Source organism: Chelonoidis abingdonii, chromosome 12 (assembly GCF_003597395.2).
Source record: "Chelonoidis abingdonii isolate Lonesome George chromosome 12, CheloAbing_2.0, whole genome shotgun sequence".
Classification (NCBI taxonomy): Eukaryota; Metazoa; Chordata; order Testudines; family Testudinidae; genus Chelonoidis; species Chelonoidis abingdonii.
This window is the reverse complement of record NC_133780.1, coordinates 3,340,712-3,361,052: the sequence shown is the minus strand read 5'-3', so window position 1 is coordinate 3,361,052 and position 20,341 is coordinate 3,340,712. Positions and strand designations below refer to the sequence as shown.

Here is a 20,341-nt window from a genome sequence, read left to right as displayed (position 1 = left end):
CTTGTTTGGGAAGGCAGCCAGTTCTGGCCAGTGGGAGGACGAAGGGCTGAGGTGAGAAGACCCTTAGTGACCTGACCAGCCAGTTTCAAACAGTGGGGAACAAAAGATGGAAGAGACAGAGCCCCGGAAGAGAGAGAGCCCAGGTGACCTGTTTGCCTGGGACCTAAGACAAAGGATGGAAGAGGGGCTGTTGGGGAAGGTGATATAGGATGATCGGCTGGAAAGAGGGGGCTTCTGGACTGGGTTTCCCCTAGCAGTTTAAGGGCTGCCAAGGAGTTTGGGGGTAACTGCCTCCTTGCAGCTTCTTAAAGGTTTGGAAAACTTGAAAGAAACTGGATCTTTCTTCAGCCCCATTTTCAGCTTCCCCAAAACTTTCACGGCCTTTGAAGGGACCATTGACCGAGGCAGGGCTCTGGAGGAACACCTGCCTCGTTGAAGGCATGCTGTGCTGCCCAGAGGGGCTTTCCTCTCTGGAAACTCCCCCCGTCTGCTCACCTAGCAGCCTGCTTAAAGGAGATGCACCCATATCTTCACAGTCTCCTGCCGAGTAGCCTTGTTAGAGACCACAAAGGGGAACTCAGCCATGATCACCGCAGACATCAAGCCAAGCATATGTCACTCTTACAGTTGTGGCGGACAGGGCTGAAAGTGCCTAGATTCAAGATGGCCGCAGCCAGCTGACACCTTATGAATGCTAGGCACAGCATGATTGTCAAACCCATTTCCCAGCTTTGCCCGCTGTGTGGTTCAGCCCTTGAGTGCTCCCAGCTGCTGCTTCCTACGCAAAAGGCAGCAGCTTCTTTCTAGTGCAGGAAAAGCCACGATATGTGCGGTATCAAAAACTGCAAAACATTATATGCTGTTGTAACACCAACATATCTCGGTGGTCGGTGGGCAGGATTGAACCTGGGATCTTTGGAGCTTAGTGCTTGAGCTAAAAGCCAGCTGGCTGTTAGCTAAAACTGACTCACTTTAGCTCTCTCTTAAGTGGTGTTGGTGTCACTAGATGGGACAGAACACCACACCCAGAAGTTGTGTGGGTTACACTATCACTTAAAATTTTCAGGGGGGTTCCTAGTCCTGCTGGCAGGCTAAGGTGCTGTGTAGGGAAGCCTGCAATATGGGTCTCAGTAGTCAGTCTGCAAAGCGCTGACCTTGAAAAAGGTGGAGTTGAGTTGTGCCTCGCTGCCTTAGAGAGCAGCCTGTTTTGTCTCTCACTGTTTTGGGGTTCTTATGTGTCATCATTTTAAAATCTAAACATTAAAGTTCTGTTACGCTGCAATCTTCCATCAAGAATATTTTATGTTTTTCATCTAATTTGTCTCTGGATATGCCATGAACATAATAATATGCTTTCACCCCAAAAATTCTGGCTCTGCAACATAATCACCCTAGAGCAAAATATGGAGTCAGTGTCTTCGTTAGCTTTCAGTGAGGAAGGGGGAAAAAAAAAAACACTGAGCAGCCTCTGCCTGATACCACTTCCTGATGTTGGCTGAGTCACCTGCCTCAGTTCACATATAAAGATCTGAGAAAGCTGCCCCTTTCTCAGATCCCCAGCCTCTGGGCATGCGCTCGCCTCCAGTTGAACCAGCCATGGCTGGGGAAATAGTCTATGCTGATTTAAACATCCGTGGAGATTCGTCCCTCACCATCCGACCCCAACCTCCTCACCACCTCAGTAAGTGGATTTTACCGCCTATGTTCTTACGAAGGGCGTGATGCTGTATTTCTCATGCATGCTGCAGCATGGGGAGTTTTAAGGGAGCTTGTACAGGACCTTGCTGCTGCTCAGTGTCATGTGGAGCACTGGCCCATGGGTCTGGATTGGGATCTGTAATCCTTTAACACAATAGAGCGCGCTCTGAGAACCTCTTGAATGATGATGTGTCTCAGAACCCTTCATGGCCGCTTATGGTCTTACATACCAATCTGAAGAAAGCGCGTTGTGCGATAGGGCCTCTAAGGAGTCTTGGTTAAAGAAGGGAATTGTACAGGTGTCGCTCTGGGATTTTTGTGTGGAGCAGAGGGGACAAATCGAGGAGCAGAGAGAGAGCTGCAATGGGCATGTCTGGGGAAGGATGAGTGGTAATTAGCAGGAAGAATCTGGGAGGACCAGGATTTCGCTGTTTTATTGATTCAGCTCTCGGTTACTCTAGCGGGACCCTTGAGTGGTCTTGTTGATTCATTCCCCTGTAACATCTTCTCTTAAATGAGATGGCAAAATCTTTTACCGTGTGCGTACAGTGCAAGGGAGCTGCTAGGAACGACTATAACACAGTTATTGAATAATTAACAGAAGTAGAATTAAGGCCAGGTGCTGATCTCTGTTAGACTGATGCAAATCCAGAGTGAGCTCTCAGTGCCGGATTTTGACCATGATGACTCTTGTGTAAATCTGGAGCGAACCCACTGACATCAATAGATTCAGGGCTGGAGTCTGGTCTTTGTTAACCTAGAGCGACACTCACTGCGGGCACTGGAGTCAGGGACGGATTCTGGTCTCAGTGACTCTGCTGTAAATCTGGAGTGACTCTCCTCAGTTAAGTGCCTTACTCTGTATTTGCCCTAGGGTAGCTGGGATCCGATTCTGGCAGGAAGCCACAAAAGATCTGCTGGGGTTCGGGGCAAGAGGAGATGAGGGATAATGATTCCAGTGTCTCCTGCTGGAGGTGTTCAGTTCTGCATAGGATAGAGAGAAATCACTTTTCTCTTCTGTGTGACCAGCGGTCAAAGTGCATCTGTCACATAAACACTTGGTCAGCCCCACAAACCTCCTGCAGTGCAGTGCATTATGACACAGCTCTGCTTGTAGCAGCTAAACCCTCTGTAGTAAGGGGGAGTGGGGTGGAAATTCCCATCCCCCTCCAGGATGGCAGAATTGACCCCACCTTATTGTCTCTTCTCCCCAGCTGAAGGCTGTTAGGGGGCAGATTAATTTCACACCAGGACTCTATCAGATGCAACATTGAATCATCCGCTCCTGTTCAGCCACTGTCCCTCACTTTAGTGGTAGCATGGCCCTTTAAAGCTCTCATTCCCACCAACCCCAGTGGAGCAGCATTCACTTTGCATGGCCTTAACCCTGGCCCACGGCTGACGGTGTCATCCTGACCCCACTGAAGTCAATAGCAGAACTCCCACTGACTTCAGAATTTCATAGAAATGTAGGACCAGAAGGGGCCACGATAAGTCGTATAGTCCAGTCCCTTGCACTGAGGCAGAACTAAGTATTTTCTAGACCATCCCTGACAGGTGTTTGTCTAACCTGTACTCAAAAATCTCCAGTGATGGAGATTGTACAGTCTCACCTCCCTCTGTTCTTGGTGCTTAACCACTCTGACTGCTAGGACGTTTTCCCTAATGTCCAACCTAAACCTCCTTTGCTACAGTTTAAACCCATTGCTTCTTGGCCTATCCTCAATGGTTAAAGAGGACAATTTATCACCCTCCTCTTTACAAAACTCTTTTATGTAAGTGAAATCTGTCATGCCCCCCTTAGTCTTCTCTTCTCGAGACTGAAAAAAAAAATTGGGTTTGTTTAGTCTTTCCTCATAGGTCATGTTTTCTTTACTCATTTTTGTTACTCTCCATTGGACTTTCTCCAAGTTGTCCACATCTTTCCCGAAGCGTGACACCCAAAACTGGACACGACACTGCAGCTGAGGTCTTATCAGTGCTGAGTAGAGCAGAACCATCACTTCTTGCGTCTTGCTTGCAACGCTCCAGTTAATACATCCGAGAGTAACAGTTGCTTTTTTTTGGTAACAGTATTCATCCAGGGTTCCCATCAAGGTTGACACCAAACTAAACTGACACAATAAACCAGCAACAAATTCAGCTCAGTGACAGCTGGCCGTTCATCTCGCCATTCATCTCTGTAACCTTTCCCCACAGAGCTCTCACTTCACACCTCAGGCATTGTGCTGAGCTTCATGTACGTCACAGGCTGAGATAGCACAACGAGGATGAAGACCGCAATGAGGCCAACTAGTGCCTGTGTGTTTCTCCCTTTCTTCTACAGGCGACTGGACCACTACTAGTCAGGGCTGCAAGCTGGTACCTGCGTCACAAGATTTAACACATTCTTGTATATATGATAATATACGCTGGCCTGGTAAGGCAGGAAAAAATGTGGGTGGCAGATATTGAGATGTGAATCATAGCAGGAGTACAAATGAATCCATTATTTAGCTGGATGGTGAGACCATCCAGAGTCATAGTAGACAATGAAGGCGTAAGAAGCGTAAGCCTGTGCGCTACTAATTCACAGGCAGGAGTGGTTGAAATTTTTCTGTTGAATCAGTTTTCAATGGAAAGTTTTCAGCTAGATAATTTGTTGTTTGCAAACAACATTTGCTTTCTGCAGAAAATGTGTGTCGCTTCTTTGGTTAAAAAAACAGAATGCCTGAAAATAAAACTCCTTGCCCTGGTGCCACATGGGAGTTGCAGTGTAGTTTCTTTTGTCCCCAGTCTCTTCTATGGGCTGGGCTCCCCAGATGGACTACATCTCCCATGATGCACCAGGGCCAGGGACTCTGATACAATCTCGCCCTGGCAACAGAGAAGACCACAAGGGATCATGGGAGATGTAGTCCAACCAGGAGCCTGGTATATAGAGGAGAATGAGAAGATGAGGAACCTGAACTACAGCTCCCACAACGAAATAAAACATTTCCAAATTGAAATATTTCAGTTTTTGGTGATTTTTTTGGGGGGGGGAGGGGGAAATAGTTTTGTTTTTGTTGAAAATTCATAGTCTTCATCAGTTCTATCGTTCCAGAAATTACAATGCAACACTCTGGCAAGACAGTCCCAGGGGGGCTCCTAAGAATGGCATATTTCTGTCTAACAGACTGGTCTCTGTTATCGCAATAAGGGGAGACCTGCCCCAGTTGGGAGGGTTTGTTAAGACAGACTGAACCAGCAGGCGCTAACTAAGCCCCAGCCCCTTTTATAATTATGATCAGCTCACTTAACCGTAGCAGAGAGTGCTTAGTCAGCATGCCATCACTCTTACAGAATGCCATCACTTCCCACACTGGCATCAGATGGCTCTGAGGGTCAGCTGGGCTGCAAACATCATCCTGATGGGAGCTATGATGGCCCTGAGCATCTGGGGTGAGTAGCTCAAGGCCACGCATCCACTTGTTTGGGGATACGGCGAGGTATCCAACATTCTCGTGTCTCTCCACAGTGCTGCTCTACCTCAGGCCCACATTACCTGAATACCTGAGCACCACGCAAGCTTGAACAAATTAATCCTCTGTGAGGCAGAGCTATTATCCCCTTCTACAGATGGGGAAACTGAGGCCCAATGAGACAAAATGACCTGACCAAGGTCACATAGGAAGCCTGTGGCAGAGCAAGAAAGTCTCCCAGGTCCCAGGCTAACACTCCAACCATGGGGCAGGAACTCAACTTAGGATTCTGTTCCAGTTGCTAAAGGACGAATCGGTACTTCACCCAGGCAGGACATGTCACATGAACAAGACAATATTGCCGTATGCCACTCAAGTGATGCATTCCGGATAACTTTCCCTTTGCTAACGTGGAATGGACCTGAATGTTTGTAATGAATGATCTATCCATCTAATAATCCCCACACAGACTGACCTATCTGTCCCCCCACATGTCACCTTATCTGACTATCTATCCCCCCACACTGCCTTCTCTAGCTATCCAACGCCCTAGATGCTGCCTTATTTAACAATCTATCCCCCCACACCACCTTGTCTAGCTGTCCCTCCACCATTATCTATCAGCACCCTATCACCCCACACACTGCCTTACCTATCTATCCATCCACCCCGCACTGCCTTACCTATCTATCCATCCCCCGACACAGCCATCTATCTATCCATCCACCCCGCACTGCCTTACCTATCTATCCATCCCCCGACACAGCCATCTATCTATCCATCCACCCCGCACTGCCTTACCTATCTATCCATCCCCCGACACAGCCATCTATCTATCCATCCACCCCTCCCACACCTCCTGATCTATCTATCCATCCCCCTACACAGCCTTCTATCTATCCACCCCAACACACCACTTTATCTATCTACCCATCCACTCCCTCCCATACCCTTATCTATCTGTCCATCCCCGTACACAGCCATCTAGCTACCCCAGATCTGCCCCCTCATTCCTACCTTTCAATAGACCCTAGCAAATAGTCTGTTTCAGGGGTCTCAAATATGCGGCCTATGGAGTTATTTCCTGCGGCCCGCCATAGCACTGACTCCACTGGTAGCCAAGTTCCCTCGCCCCCGAAGGAGTCACTTCCCCGCTGCTTTTCCTACCTCCCAGCGCTTCCCGCCGTCAAACAGCTGTTTGGTGGTGCTTAGGACTTTCCAGGAGGGAGGGTAGAGGAGCGGTGACACGGCAAGCTCAGGGAAGGAGGAGAAGAGGCTGGGCCAGGGCGGGGATTTGAAGAAGGGGTCGGAATAGGGGCAGGGAGAGGGCAGAGTTGGGGCAGGGACTTTGGGGAAGGGGTTGGAATGGAGGCGGGGAAGGGGTGGGAAGAGGTGGGACAAGGGCGGAGCCTCATGGACTAGCCGAGCCATCTGAGGTATGAAGTTCAGCATGTCTGATTCTTTGCCGTGAGTAGCTGGGAAGAATGTTTGTTAAAAGTGGCAACGTATTTTGTATGAACAATGACTTACAAAAGTTCCTGCCATTGCAGCTGTGTTGACAGACTGTTAGTGTAGATCATCATCAGTGTTACTGACCACATAAGGATAGTTACAGGTGTTTATATTTTATGAAAATGCCTCTTCACATTATGGTTTTTAACAAGTTAACGCACTGACTTTTGATAGCATACTTTACTACTCCTCATTTTTGACTATACATTTGTATCGTTGTATGAAAAGGTTTCAGTGATGCGGCCCTCGGGCCAATGTACTCGTCCTCATATGGCCTGCGTGGTGATTTGTGTTTGAGATCCCTGGTCCGTTACAACCCCGTGTTCACACCATTCCAACCCTAAGTCATTCACACCAATGCTGCTATGAAGTTTTTCAGGGCCCCTGCAGTAAAGCAGAGACCGACGCAGGCTCCGTGGCCCCCGAGAGTGACGGGGTCACCGGGAGGAATGGAAACGGTACAGACTGCAACTCCAGCTTGGTGTCTCACCTAAGACGGCGTTTGTGCAACTTCCCCCAGAACAGCTCATCAGGTAAATGCAACTCCCCTCCGCCCGCCCGGCTCTGTCGGTGGAAGAGCTCCCTGCCGCCCAAATCATGGGTGCTGCTCACAGATCCAGGGCTTGAGTCAAGCCGAGAGCAGCCTCACATGGTCCCACAACATCTAGGTTTCTGTGGGAGAGGTCTCCTTAATGCTGGTACGGCTGATCTGGGCCATTCCGGACTCCTTCGCTGCAGACCTGCACATCTGAACCTCGTCTGAAAAATGAACGGCCCCACCCCGTGCTCCAGCTCAAGCAGCTGTTACGGGGCTGGGGAAAGTCTCCAGCCTGTCTTGGACAGGAGACATGGCTACATGCTCACCGTCATCTCAAAGGCCAGCAGATCCTCCCACCCGGGCTGCCGGCTTCCTCTTCTCTCTGCTGAGGTGGAGTGGGAAAGAGAACTGGGTAGAGAAGCAGGGTAGGTCAGGGTGGGTGTGGTTCCCCTTCCCCCCAATTCCCGTAGCGGCTGAGATGCCCAGGCAGCTGAGGATGGGGGAGAGAAGGCTGAGACACTGTTTCCCCTCCCCTAACTCCAGGAGAAGGAAGTTTGGGGGCATTTGACCCACTGCTCTGAGCAGGGTTTACTGAGCAAAGGCTTCTGGGGGGGTGCGTTCACACAGCTAGGAGGTGTCAGAGTGGGGGCCGTGCAGTGGTGGATTATCACATGGGCCCAGGGGACCCATGCCCAGGGGCTCAAGCCAATTTGGGGGCCACAGAAAAATCTCCTCCTTTCCCCCGCGCTGCAGCCCTGGGACTGGAGCATTTTGGGTATAGAGCTTTTCTGGTTGCAGCCCCACAGAGGGGGGGAAGAGGCAAAAAGGAGCAAGCAGGAGCAGGGGCAGGACAGAATGCAGGATGGGGCCCTGGGGAACAGGGGGAACGAGGCAGGGCCAGGCATGGAATGGGTGCAGGGGCGTGGAGGAAGGGGTGGGGCAGGGCCACAGTTCTGGCAGCAGGGCCCCCACCCTTGCTCTGGCCCAGGGCTCCAGGAGACCTTAATTCGCATCTGGGTCCCTGTCACCCTTTTCCCCCCACCAAGATCTGCCGGTGCCTCTCAGTCCAGACCCACAGCCTCCTGCTGTCCCAGCCTGGGCTCGGCTCACCCCACAGCTCAGCCAGCGCCCCTCACTCCTGACTTCCAGCCCCTGCCAGCCCAGCCCTGGGATCCCCCCACCCACAGCTCCGCTGGTGCCCCTTTATCTGGACCCACAGTCCCCAGCTCTTCCAATTCTGGCTTTTCTCTAAGCAAATGAAATTCTACAAGCAAGAAAAGTCCCTGCTTACCATATTTAGCCGGGAGGCTCCAAAACCATTTGCACAGTTTTGTTGAGTCTTTAGGTTCAGTAAATTCATCTCTTTACATTTCCCCTCCCAGGGCACCCTGGGTGCAGACTCTGTGCCCCGAACTGGCTGCTGCATGAGAACAAGTGCTACTGGCTTTCCAAAGAGAGCAAAAAGTGGAATGAGAGTCGTGAGGACTGCTTGGCGAAGAGCTCTCAAATGCTTGTGAGCCAGGACCAGCGTGAGATGGTAAAGTCAATATCCGGGTGTGGAACTTCAGCTGGAGAGATGTCGAGTTTGACCTATCAAAACGCAGTGCTCTTCTAACCCCCACCCCTCCCATTGCTGTAGTATCTGAATCTCCCACTCTAATCTCAACACCCCATGAGCTGGGGCAGTATCAGCCCTGACAGACAGATGGGCAAGTCCCTTAGTGCCTCAGTTTCCCCATTGTACATCTGGGGAAACTGAGGCACAGAGGGATTTGCCCCAAGATCACTCTGAGAGTCTGTGGGAGAGCAGGCAATGAAACCTAGCCATCCTGAGTCACAGTGAGCGTCCTAACCCCTGGACCGGGTAAGCGATCACCTCACTTGAGTCACTCAAATAATGGTAATCAGTTATTCTGGAACCATGCTGGCAGCTCATTACAAAATATGTATATATATATATATATATCTCCAGAGCTCCAGTATCTAGGGTCCTCCATGTCAGATACTCCGCTTTCTTTTGCGCACAGAACTTCAAAATTTGAGGCTGGATCCTTGAAGGTAATTTTGACTCCTTATATCCATTTATTTCAAATCAACTGAAGAAGCCTAAATTCTTTCGAGGTTCTGGCCCCTAGTGAATTACGGGCAGTTACATTTATCAGTGTACTTGGCATACACTTTACAGGCATTCATAAATACCATCACCGATGGGAAATACCCCGTTTGGATTGGACTGCACCTGACAACCTCCAAGGGAAACTGGACGTGGGTGGATGGTTCCCTGTTGAATCAAACAGGGTGAGTATTTCCTGTTTTGAATTTAAGTCTGGAATCACCTTGTAACTTGATCGTTGTAGCTGTTCGTGGGGCCAAATGCAAAGCTCTGCTGGGCTGGCACGCGAAGGTCACTTTCACCCCAGGGGGCACACGTTAAGGTCCGTATTTTCAAGGTGAGCCACAAAGACAGTGATCGCAGCCTCTCCAGCTGGAATGGGGGTCTTACTCCATGCACCCTGCCATGTCATCCACTGACCCTCATCCCACTGTTCCCTTGTACTCTCCAGTCTGTCACCATCCGTTCTTATACTTAGGTTGGAAGCTCTTTGGGGAAGGGCTCTCTTTTTATTCTGTGTTTGTACAGCTCCTAGCGCACCGAGGGCCTGTTCCCAGACTGGAGCTCATTAGGTATAGGCACCAACTCCAAGGGTGTTCCAGTTCTGGAGCACCCATGGGGAAAAATTGGTGGGTGCTCTGCACCCAGTGGCAGCCAGGCTTTCCCCTCCACCCCTGCTTACCTCCACTTCTGCCCCTCAGCGCTGCCCCCCAGCGCTTGCCACCGCAAAACAGCTGTTTTGTGGTCTGACAAGTGGTGGGAGGGAGGAGCGGGAACACAGGACTCTCAGGGGAGGAGGGGGGGAAGAGGCGGGGCTGGGGCGGGGATTTGGAGAAGGAGTCCAATGGGGCAGTGAGGGGGCAGAGTTAGGGCGGGAACTTTGGAGAAGGGGTTGGAATAGGGGCAGGGCGGGAGGGGGTGTGGCAGTGGTGGAGTTGGGGTGAGGCCAGGGCAGGGGGGAGGGCATGACCACCCACCGGTGCCAGGAGAAGTTGGCACCTGTGCTCATAGATGCTCCTGTAATACACCTCGTAACTAATATATAGCGCCTTGTACAATCTGATCCTGGCTCCTAGGCACTTCAGTGATAGTGATTCTCCCTCACACTCCCATTTAAAGAGTCAAAAAACTCTTGCAACTTACCAAAAAAAAAAAAAAGGGAAAAAGAGAAAGTTTGAGGCTCTGTTTAGCGAGGCACAGTTTGGCTGATGGGAGACACTACACAGAAGCCACGAACACCGTTTATAATGAATCTGGTGGACTCGGGGAGCCGATGACAGCTAGAGGGAACGACGCTGTGGAGGAGGGATGGGGAGAGTCTGTTCTCATTAACTCTGGGTGTGTCATGTGTGTTTCACCTGAGCCCAGCAGAGTGGGTGGGTAAGTAATTCAGTAACCATGGCCGCCCTCTCCCACCCTCTTGGCAGTTTTGCAGAGATCCCCGTCCACTGAGAGTCTATTCTGATGAGGATCTTGTGTAATGGTGACAGAGCCCCATCATTGGCGGGTGGGATCGAACCTGGGACTTCTGAAGTTTAGTGCATGAGAATCTACTGCAGGGGTAGGCTATAGGTGGACTGCGGGCCAAATCTGGACCTCCAGTTGCTTTTGAATGAACCACAAAAACTCTTTATTTACTTATTGTTGAACCCAGGTCCCAGCAGGCCTGGGTTACACTTGCAGTCACCCTTTCCCCCAGTGTCTATGCACATTCCTGCCACGCATGCAGCCACGTGACGACTAACCCCCATCACAGGTGGTTTGTTCCTCTCCCATTCTCCTACCAGCTCATTTCACGCTCACTGAGGTATCTGAACCCTGCAGGAAAAAAAACCCGAGTGCTAACAAATAACAAGCCAGCGCTGCTCTAGGAGCTAGGCAAGAGATCTAGACTCCACTGGTGACACACTCTGTTTTTCTGCAGGGTCTCACTATTGGCCCCTGACACTGGAAACAGCTGTGGGGTGTGGAAGGAGAATCAGATTCGCGGTGAAATCTGCAGTGGTGCCTTTAAATGGATTTGCCAGAGAGAAGCTGTCCCGATATAAATGGCATTAACGGATCCGCTGTTTCATTAAGGGACACACAGGACTAAGATTCGGGCTTTGGGTAAAGCTCTCAAAGGTGGAGGGCCGTTGCTGAGCCTGGGAAAATGCCACCCTCTGCTCTGTCAGTGCTGGATTGCTTTAGAAATACACAAGAGAAACAGCGCCCCGCAGGGGCACGTGCACGCACAGAATGAACTTGTCTGCATGTGAACGCACATGGGAAGGGAACACACGCAGACATGGCTGTAAGAGGACAGATCTTCACGAACACAGGCCTCAGAGTGTTGATTAATTATTTTAATTACAAGTGCAAATAATCACAGAGTTAGATACATTAAATCTATACAATAATCCCTGTGCTGAGTTTGTACCGCTGATAGCTTCTCCCTCCATTTTAATCTTTGCAGTGGGTGTTTCCCACTGGGAAAGTGTGGAGGAGTCACCCAGCTCATGTCAAATACAATATGCTTCTGACTCACCTTTCTCCCAGCGCGGGACTCCACTCTAGCTACACAGCAGAAGATTAGGGTGCTCTGCAGCAAATCTAGACATTGCAATGTCTACTCCAGCCCATCAGATGGTGCTAGGCCAGGGGGAAAAATAAAAATAAACCGATACATACAAGGCAAGAACAACAACAACACAGACTAGAACTAGCTGGAAAAGCAGCATTTTCTTTTGCAAAAGTTTCCACAGGAAAAAAAAAATCCCAAAAAAACATTTTTAAACATCCTAATGGAACAATTTAAGGGCAAAACTTCTTTCCCCGCTTACATGTTTTTACTCGTTCCTAATTTCTTCCGCATGGGAGACAGTGAGTGAGAAAGGGTTTGTATGTGTCTGGGTAGGAGGGTAGTTTTTTAAGGAACACTTTCACTTTGAAATGTTCATTGAACACAGCATATTACTTTCAGAAACGCTCTTAGTTTTCCATGTGGCTAAAGTTGGAAAGCAGCCAGAAAGTGGAGAGAGAAAACAAAAAAACAGCACAATTTCAAAAATTCTAAAACCCACTGAGGCTTCCCCCCTGAAATTGTATTGGAAAAAAAAAGAACCTTCAGAAAACTAAAATATAAAGTCATTGGAAATGAAGTTTCTGCAAAAAGAAAAATTAATGTTCAACTAAATCCTGTTTTCTGACAAACTTTTCATCAGAAAACTTTCAGTTGTCTCTAAGTTAAAATGAGGGAAGACAGACTGAATTAAACAAGATGTTTCTTTTAGCCTTAAACTCTATGCCTATGAGCAAATAACAGCAGAAGGGGAAAAAAACAAAGTGTTTTGTTCGCTTTTTTTGACTGTCAGCTTATAGGACTGACAAAGTCATAGCAAACTTTATAAAACAAAAGAAGTAAACAGCAAATCATTAAATAGGTGAACAGTGAACACTCCATGGTATCACACGATTAATTTTTCGTTAGTTGTGAGACTTTATATATTTCAGTTATTTAGATTCTGCCGCTATGGTTTGAACAGATGATGCAGCTAGAAAATACCCAGCCACCTCAAACTAGGGGAAAATATGCATCTTGTCCTCTACAAAAGTACTTGTAACTTAACTGGCAAGTGAGTCCAAGGGGAATTAAACTCTTAAGCAACATTTGCAAATGACCCTTCTAGCATCTAAAGACTCTTAAGTCTTCGAGTTTTATGCACACATTGATCTTTGTCCATATACGAGTTTCTTTAGCAAAGTCAAGAAACCAACCTGCTTACCCTGAATCAGATTTTGCGGTTTCTTTTGCTCACTGATTAAAAACTCGATCACAGGGAAAGTCAAGTGCAATCGAAAGGGTTCTACATACCTCGGCTTCTCTGCCTCGAACTCGCCTTCAAAAATAACTTAATGAGATTAAAAGGCATCCGCTCTGTCTATGAGTTTGTAAGCAAATTCTTATATGGTGGGATGCAACGGTGACAGCGACCCACAATTCCTTATTGCTGAGACAGAGTACACAACCTGATGCCTTCTCACAAAGTAAACCCCTCTCCTGGGCAGCTCCACGGCATCTTCACAGGGCGCCGGCACCTCTGTGACTTTTCTGCTAGTGCACCTAGCTAGTTATCATCAATTTCTTCTGGCATGCACGCATGCCTGGCCTTCGCTTTACAGTCTCAATAAGTCCAGCAAGACCGTAATGCTCTCAAACAGACAGACATTTTGATTTCCATTGAAATCTGCGCCTCATTTCTGGCCCTCCCTAATTATCTTCTTTGCTCCACAACGGAGACCCTCCATCAAAGATGCAGCTACCACATTTTGATCTGGGAGACAATGCGACACAGTCGACCCTATGCAGAAGGCATCACTAGAAGCCTCAACAAGGGGCCATTGGTGAGTTCAGATCCCCGTCCCATTAGCCTTAACTCACAACTTTGTTGTTCAGGGTTGGGAGACAGCATGAGTGAACAGAGCCTGGTTCTGCAACAGTCGAAGAAAACCCACAGCCTGGCTGCTTGTCTCTTGCCGCAGCTTCCTTCCTTCGGGAGGATATTGTGTGCAGCTGCCTCACATCTCCGCTTGCTGTGGATTGTCTTAGCCTGTTGCTGTTTAAGATTGTCTCAATCTGTCTTCAAAGCAGTGCTGCCTTCCTGCTCAGCTGGCACAGCAGAGCTGAGGGTATGTCCACATTGCAATCACAGGGTTTGGTGGCCATTCACTTAGACGTACACATGCTAATTTTAATATAGCTAGTACTGGAGCAATGATGCCGCAGCAACACAGGCTGGAATCCTGGGTAAAGACCTTTGCCGCTGCACCTTGATTGCTTTAATCACGTACCCCCATTGCAGTGTAGACGCACCCTGACAGACAACAGCTGGGGGAGCTGGGAAGGGGTTTTAATCCATGTCTACAGTATGGGGACATGGCAGCAGACTACGCTGGCATAACCCCAGAGCAGACACATCCTACTGTGGGGAAAGGGGGCTTCCCCATCACTGTAGGAACACCGCCTTCCCAGTGATGGTAGCTAGGTCAACTTAGCTGCATCTACACTGGGGGTGACATCGGCCTAACTATAGCATTCAGGAGTGAGTTTTAAGTGTAGACCGGGTCTTACTTACACAACCAGGACGAAGAGGTTATACAGGGGCCATAATAAAGAGCAGGTTAGAAAAGAGGCTTATTTACAACAAAAATAATCTGTCAAGCTCTATTGAGGATCTTATTGAGCGATGTTTGTTTGGAGCGTCAGGCAGCTGGGTCTTGAGGCGTTTTCCCAGCCTTCGCCCTTCAGTCCCCCGGCATCACGTCCTCTCTTTGCATCCCGTCGGGTTTGCTGCAGATCCAATAGCGCTTCGTGGAGCACCACGACGAAGTGGCAAAGCCGTCGCTCAGGTACGCGCAGTCGCCTTCTCCTCTTACCATAAACCTGCGACAGAGACGCCCTGGCGATAAGAGTCGGGCAGGTGCCAGGCATGTGCCCCCTCGGATGGGCCCATCCAGTGAAACCCCCCAGGATTGCCCCCTTCCTGCACCAATAATTGCACTCAAACTCTTGCTGGCAAGAGGGGTGGGAAGGAAAAGAGAAAGGTTGATCTCCAGTAGGGTTAAGGAACGGTCTTCTGTCCACACTGGCAATGCAAGACACCTAACTCTTTTAACATAGCTGGGTTACAAACACGGTTATTACTGCAGCATAGCTGCCACCTCACTGATTGTCCTGCAGGATTCTTCACCAGCAGCCATTGGCATTGACTCCGCATAGGCACTGGAGTTTCTCTTCCTACCCTGTTTTCTCTAGGGAGGAGGAGGAAGGGCTAAGATCCAGATTGTAAAAGGTATTTAGGCACTTCTTCTCTGCTCAGCTGTGCACGGCCTAAGTGACTTAGGTGCCTAAGGCACTTTTGAAACACAGCCTTATCGTCTTAAGTTATTCAGGCTTTGAAATGCTAAGTAACGCTTAAGTACCTTTAAAATCTGGGCTTAAATCCCCACTGAACTTTTCAGGAAGTACCATGGGTCTCTCATTTCCACCTAAGCTGCCAGTTAGAGAGTTGGAGGGGAAGCAGCAGCCTACTGATCTGCTAGGTCAGCAAAGGAGATGAACCCCAAGGACTGAGGGGGAAATGTCACAAAGGAGAAAAGTAATCAGCGTTATCTGGGGAATAACACATTTTTTTGATCTGCCCAAATTCAGCCCTTTTCCCATTCGGAACCCAACAAAGTGACTAGCTAGAAAAAGGACTCACAGGTTGTTGAACTGTTCGCCATTCACCCATCGCCAGAGCTGCGCTGATTCTCGCTTCAGGCCAATCCAAAACTCAGAGACACCTTTATATCGCATAATGAACGTCTTTAAAAACAAACAAACAAAAAACATTATTCATTATAGTCTGTAATGCTGTTGAAGCAGTTAAACTATTTTCAGTCACTGCTTTAAGGGGACCTGCTGCCTAAAACAAAAAATTGCTTTCCTACCATAGATAGTCCCTGAATCTGCAGAAAGCCTCACACATTAGCTATGAACTGCACAGTTCAGGTCCACTTGTGTTAACTCTGAAACCTAATGGTGTCTAACTCAGTGTTAACTATTTTGCTGCTAATTGTTTTAATAGCAACATTCAGCTAACATGCTGACTCACTGCTGTTGGGCACAGTGGCAAGTATCTGGTGGGGGACTGGTGAGGATATCTGTTGGAGTGGGGCAGATATCACTTGTCTGCAAGACTCATAGACTTTAAGGCCAGATGGGACCATCATGATCTTCTAGACCTCCAGCACATCACAGAACCGTACTCACCCACTCCCGTAACAGACCCCTAACCTCTGGCTGAGTCACTGAAGTCCTCAAATTAAAGACTTAAAGTTACAGAGAATCCACAATTTACTCTAGTTTAAAGCTGCGAGTGACCCATGCCCCATGCTGCAGACCAAGGTGAACTCCCCCCCGAGGGTCTCTGCCAATCTGAGCTGGGGGAAAATTCTGGCAACCAGTTAGACCCTGAGCATGTGGGCAAGACCCACCAGCCAGACACTGGGAAAGAATTCTCTGTAGTAGCTCAGAGCCCTCCCCATCCAGTGTCCGCTCCAAACGTCGGAGATATTTGCTACTGGCAGTCGCAGATCGGCCACACGCCATTGTAGGCAGTCCCATCATCCCATCCCCTCATCAACTGATCAAGCTCCGTCTTGAAGCCACTTAGGTTTTTGCCAGCACTGCTCCCCTTGGAAGCCTGTTCCAGAACGTCACTCCGATGGTTAGAAACCTTCATTCAATTTCAAGCCTAAACTTGTTGATGGCCAGTTTATATCCATTTGTTCTTGTGTCTATGTTGTCAAGTATCAGAGGGGTAGCCGTGTTAGTCTGGATCTGTAAAAGCAGCAGAGAATCCTGTGGCACCTTATAGACTAACAGACGTTTTGGAACGTCTGTTAGTCTATAAGGTGCCACAGGATTCTCTGCTGTGTCTATGTTGATGCTTAGCTTAACTCCTCTCCCTCCCTGGTATTTATGCCTCTGATGTATTTAGAGAGAGAAATCCTATCTCCCTGCAGCCTTCGTTTGGTTAGGTTAAACAGGCCAAGCTCTTTGAGTCTCTCTGGTCAGGCTGAGCCACCGTACCATGGACTTTGGAAACAACTGCTTAAAAACGAAATGCTAACGTCTCTTTCCTCCCACCCTCTTTCTGCACCTGTTCTGTTTCCAAAGTTCCTTCCCACCCTCTGAACTGCTGGGTGAGATCTGGGCACAGATCTTCCCTTCATTAACTTATGGGACCGGGAGGACGTGGGCAGTGCATGACTCCTGCAATTGGGGAGGCTGGATGCGCCTGGACCATGGCCCTGCCCCGTCCTCTGCCCCTAGGCCCTGGGACAAGATCATGCCAACATGCTGCTTGGTGCCTATACCAGTTTTATTTTTTGTTTTTCCCTACCAGGTCTTTCTCGGTGTCGATCCCAGCCAGGGAGGCATTGAGTGAAGAGCAGAAGCTCTGACTGGAGTCCCAGGTCCCCTCGGCCTCAGAGAAATAGTAGCATTTCCCTCTGTACCCGACCCAGCCATCCAGGCAGCAGGGAGCAGGGAATCTTACATTTAGACGGACTGGGGTGGAGACATGAGGCAGCTTGGATTCGGGTGGAGATTTCACTGAAGTTAAGAGAATAGCAGCGATAAGAGATGTGTCCCTTTGCTTTCCCTAAATTCAAGGGAGAAATCTATAGAAAGCTGATCAACATGTATCGTGGGTAGCACCTTTCTGCGCCAGTGAATCAACTGACACTGAGATAGGTCACATACCAGGTGCAACCCCAGATCTGCATGTTTAAAGGCATTTTTGTTGTTTGCTTGGGGTTGATTTGTCCTCTGGTCTAACACACTGTTTCCAGCCTTCCTCTTTGTGCAGCCCTTCTGCCCAGCTGCTGAACGTTTCAGAAGCTTTCAGGGTCAGATTTCCAAAAGCTCTCAACTTCTAGACAGCAAAATAAGCCACTGGATTTTCAAAACGGGCTCAGCATGCTGGGTGCTGAACATCTGGCCTGAGCATTTTAAAATCCGATCCCGCGAGTCTCCTCAGCCTTCCCATGGAGGGACTGACCCCACAAGCTGGAAAAATGCTTTCAGCCAGAAGGGCTGTGTCATGAATATAGGGGGAAGAGTAGCAACCTTTATGTATGCCAGCTCATTCAGTAGCATAAATTCCCTCCTTTGCAGCTGTACTGGGTTGCTTTACCTGTAAAGGGTTAAGCAGTTCAAATAACCTAGTTGGTACCTGACCAGAAAGACCAATGGGTGGGGGGGGGGAGGATTTGTTTTGTTGTTCTGTGTGTTGTTCCCTCTCCAGATGGAGGGAGAAGCCAAGCAGGTACAAAACCTCCTGAAAAATATATCTGGAATAATCCATCTAAAACCACAGAAACTGAGTAGGGCAAGGAAATGTGTTAGATTATTTCCTGCTTTGGCTTGTGAATTTTCCTATGGTACAGAGGTAGTTTCATTCCTGCTTTTGTAACTGTGAAGCTGAACCCAGGGGGAATCCTCTGTGTTTTAAATCTTTTTATTACCCTGTAAAAGTTACTTTCTACCTTGATCTTGCAGGTGCGATGCTTTTACTTTTTTCTTTATAATAAAAGTTCTTCTTTTAAAAACCTGATCTATTTCAGCGTCCTGAAGACAAAAAGTCTGGTCTGTGCTCACATTGCTAAGGCAATTGGTTGGTCGTTTATTCTCCAGCCTCCTCAGAAAAGGGGGTGAAGGGGCTTGGGGGGATATTTTTGGGGGGATAGGGATTCCAAGTGACCTTTCCCTGAATTTTTGTGTAAATCACTTGGCGGTGGCAGCAATATACCAACCAAGGACAAGGAAGGATTTGTGCCTTGGGGAAGTTTTTAACCTAAACTGGTAGAAATAAGCTTAGGGGGTCTTTCATGCGGGTCCCCACAACTGTACCCCAGAGTTCAGAGTGTGGGGCGGACCCTGAAAGCTGTTTAATGCCAGCATCTCTGTTAAAAGGCCAGTGCTGTCATAATATTAGAGTGGGCAACAAAAGACCAGCACAGGCAGTGGATGGAAGCAACCCACATCTGTAATTTCTGGCCTGATTGGTAACTGCTGATGTAGGGGGGCAGGCACAATGGCAGCCCCCCCCCTTGCCACCATAGCCAGGGTCACCTTTCTGGTGACTGCCCCAGGTGCCCTCCAGCAACTCCGTCTTGACCAAGGCACCCCGGGCAGTCACCCGTGTCGCCCACCCTTTAGGCCAGCCCTGCTAGGGTTGGCCTTAGGGAAAACAGCACACTGGGCGAACTTGTATTTTGGTGCCCTGGCCCCTGCTGCCTCTGCCAGTTCTCCACCCCTGTCATCGCCCCTGGCCCCCACTGCCTCCCCCAATTGCCCCGGCCCCCACTGCCTCCCCCAGCCTCCCACCCAATGCTCCTGGCCCCAATGCCTCACCCACACCCCTCCCCATTGCCTCTGGCCCCTACTGCCTCCCCCAGACCTCCACTCATTGCCCCAGCCCCCCGCTGCCTCCCCCAGACCCCCACAGATGATCCTGCCCCGCTGCTTCCCTGGGCTCCCCTGTGCATACCCCAGACCCCACTATCTTCCCCCCCATTACTCCCAACGGTCTCCCTTAGCTCCAGGCAGGCCAGGCCAGATGTGCTCTAACAGCAGCTTCTGGCTGGTGAGGGAGGGATGCGAGTCCCCACTCAGCACCCCCCCCAGGCCAGTCTCGCTTCCCTGCTCTGGGGCGCCACCTTGTGGGACTCAGGCAGGAGTACTTGCTGCTGGTGCCTGTCCCAGGCATGTCCCCCTCAGCTGTGCTCAGCCCAACTCCCACCCTGGTGGAAACTGGGGGGGGATATGTGACCCCCACATGCCTCCCACCCAATGCGAGGCAGCAAAGGCTGACAACTCACCGTGCAAAAGTATCAGAGCAACAGCAACAATCAAGACTAGGACCACCACGCCGACGGTCAGCGGCGCTTTCCACCCGACAGCTCTCTGGAGTTTGCCGTTAGGCAGAACACCTGAAAGAGAACAAACCCCATTCAGGTCCCTTAGGCTGCCCGCGGCGGTGGCACCAGATGGATTCAGCACCACCAGCATTGTCTTGTCATTAGCCGGCCTATTGCCACGACAACTGGCTTCCCAGGTGGAGAACAGATGGTAAAGTATTGATGCTGCTGGAGAGATGAGGACGTGCTCCTGGTATGGAGCCCCTCGCAGTCTGACACACAAAGGTCTGTACTTCAACATTTAATACAAGGAACCAGGTTTACGTACAGCAGCAGGAAAGCTCTGGCTAATCCTTAGGTGTCACTGACTTTGCGCTTCCACAGCCCCTTCCCCTCCAATGCCTGCGGCCCTCTGCCACCACGAAGTGATTTGCACACCCTCTAGGCGGTATTGTTGTCACCATTTCTCAGATAGGGAAACTGAGGCAGAGAGAGAGGCAGCTTGCCCTGGATCACAGTAAGTCAGAGGCGGAGGCATGAATACATGAGCTTATGATTGTGGGTCTAGTGCGTTAGCCACAAGACTGT

General features: G+C 49.5%; 2 protein-coding genes across 7 annotated transcripts in view; one reads left to right on the top strand and one right to left on the bottom strand.

The window, feature by feature from the left end:
- The first annotated feature begins 1,567 nt into the window (after nucleotides 1-1,567).
- LOC116829174 (killer cell lectin-like receptor subfamily F member 1) lies at nucleotides 1,568-12,613 on the top strand. 2 transcript variants are annotated; one of them, XM_075071681.1, is made up of 6 exons: nucleotides 1,568-1,681; nucleotides 5,023-5,121; nucleotides 7,025-7,186; nucleotides 8,574-8,728; nucleotides 9,377-9,489; nucleotides 11,229-12,613. In XM_075071681.1, the coding sequence occupies exons 1-6, from the start codon at nucleotides 1,570-1,572 to the stop codon at nucleotides 11,350-11,352; spliced, it is 765 nt and encodes a 254-aa protein (XP_074927782.1). In that variant the 5' UTR covers nucleotides 1,568-1,569; the 3' UTR covers nucleotides 11,353-12,613. The 2 variants fall into 2 exon arrangements, with proteins under 2 accessions (XP_074927782.1, XP_074927781.1); XM_075071680.1 differs by lacking the exon at nucleotides 5,023-5,121.
- LOC116829200 (C-type lectin domain family 2 member B-like) overlaps nucleotides 11,629-20,341 on the bottom strand; it is a 59,507-nt gene continuing 50,794 nt past the window's right edge. For 4 of the 5 annotated variants that reach the window (XM_075071664.1, XM_032787909.2, XM_032787908.2 and 1 more), the window contains exons 3-6: nucleotides 19,715-19,825; nucleotides 17,233-17,444; nucleotides 15,547-15,650; nucleotides 11,629-14,726 (exon numbers count right to left, since the gene is read on the bottom strand). In XM_075071664.1, the coding sequence (XP_074927765.1) occupies nucleotides 14,588-14,726; nucleotides 15,547-15,650; nucleotides 17,233-17,444; nucleotides 19,715-19,825 (566 nt within the window). In that variant the 3' untranslated portion in view covers nucleotides 11,629-14,587. Of the gene's footprint in view, nucleotides 14,727-15,546; nucleotides 15,651-17,232; nucleotides 17,445-19,714; nucleotides 19,920-20,341 lie in introns of those variants that run through there. The other variant, XM_075071663.1, reaches the window with a different exon arrangement.

What these genes read in the sequence shown, in the direction of transcription:
- LOC116829174 (XM_075071681.1), top strand. Translation starts at nt 1,570, where the DNA reads ATGCGCTCGCCTCCAGTTGAACCAGCCATGGCTGGGGAAATAGTCTAT. An exon ending in GATGGCCCTGAGCATCTGGG is followed by an intron (nt 5,122 to 7,024) that starts GTGAGTAGCTCA and finishes GCTGCTATGAAG; the next exon opens with TTTTTCAGGGCCCCTGCAGT. An exon ending in GCCAGGACCAGCGTGAGATG is followed by an intron (nt 8,729 to 9,376) that starts GTAAAGTCAATA and finishes TACACTTTACAG; the next exon opens with GCATTCATAAATACCATCAC.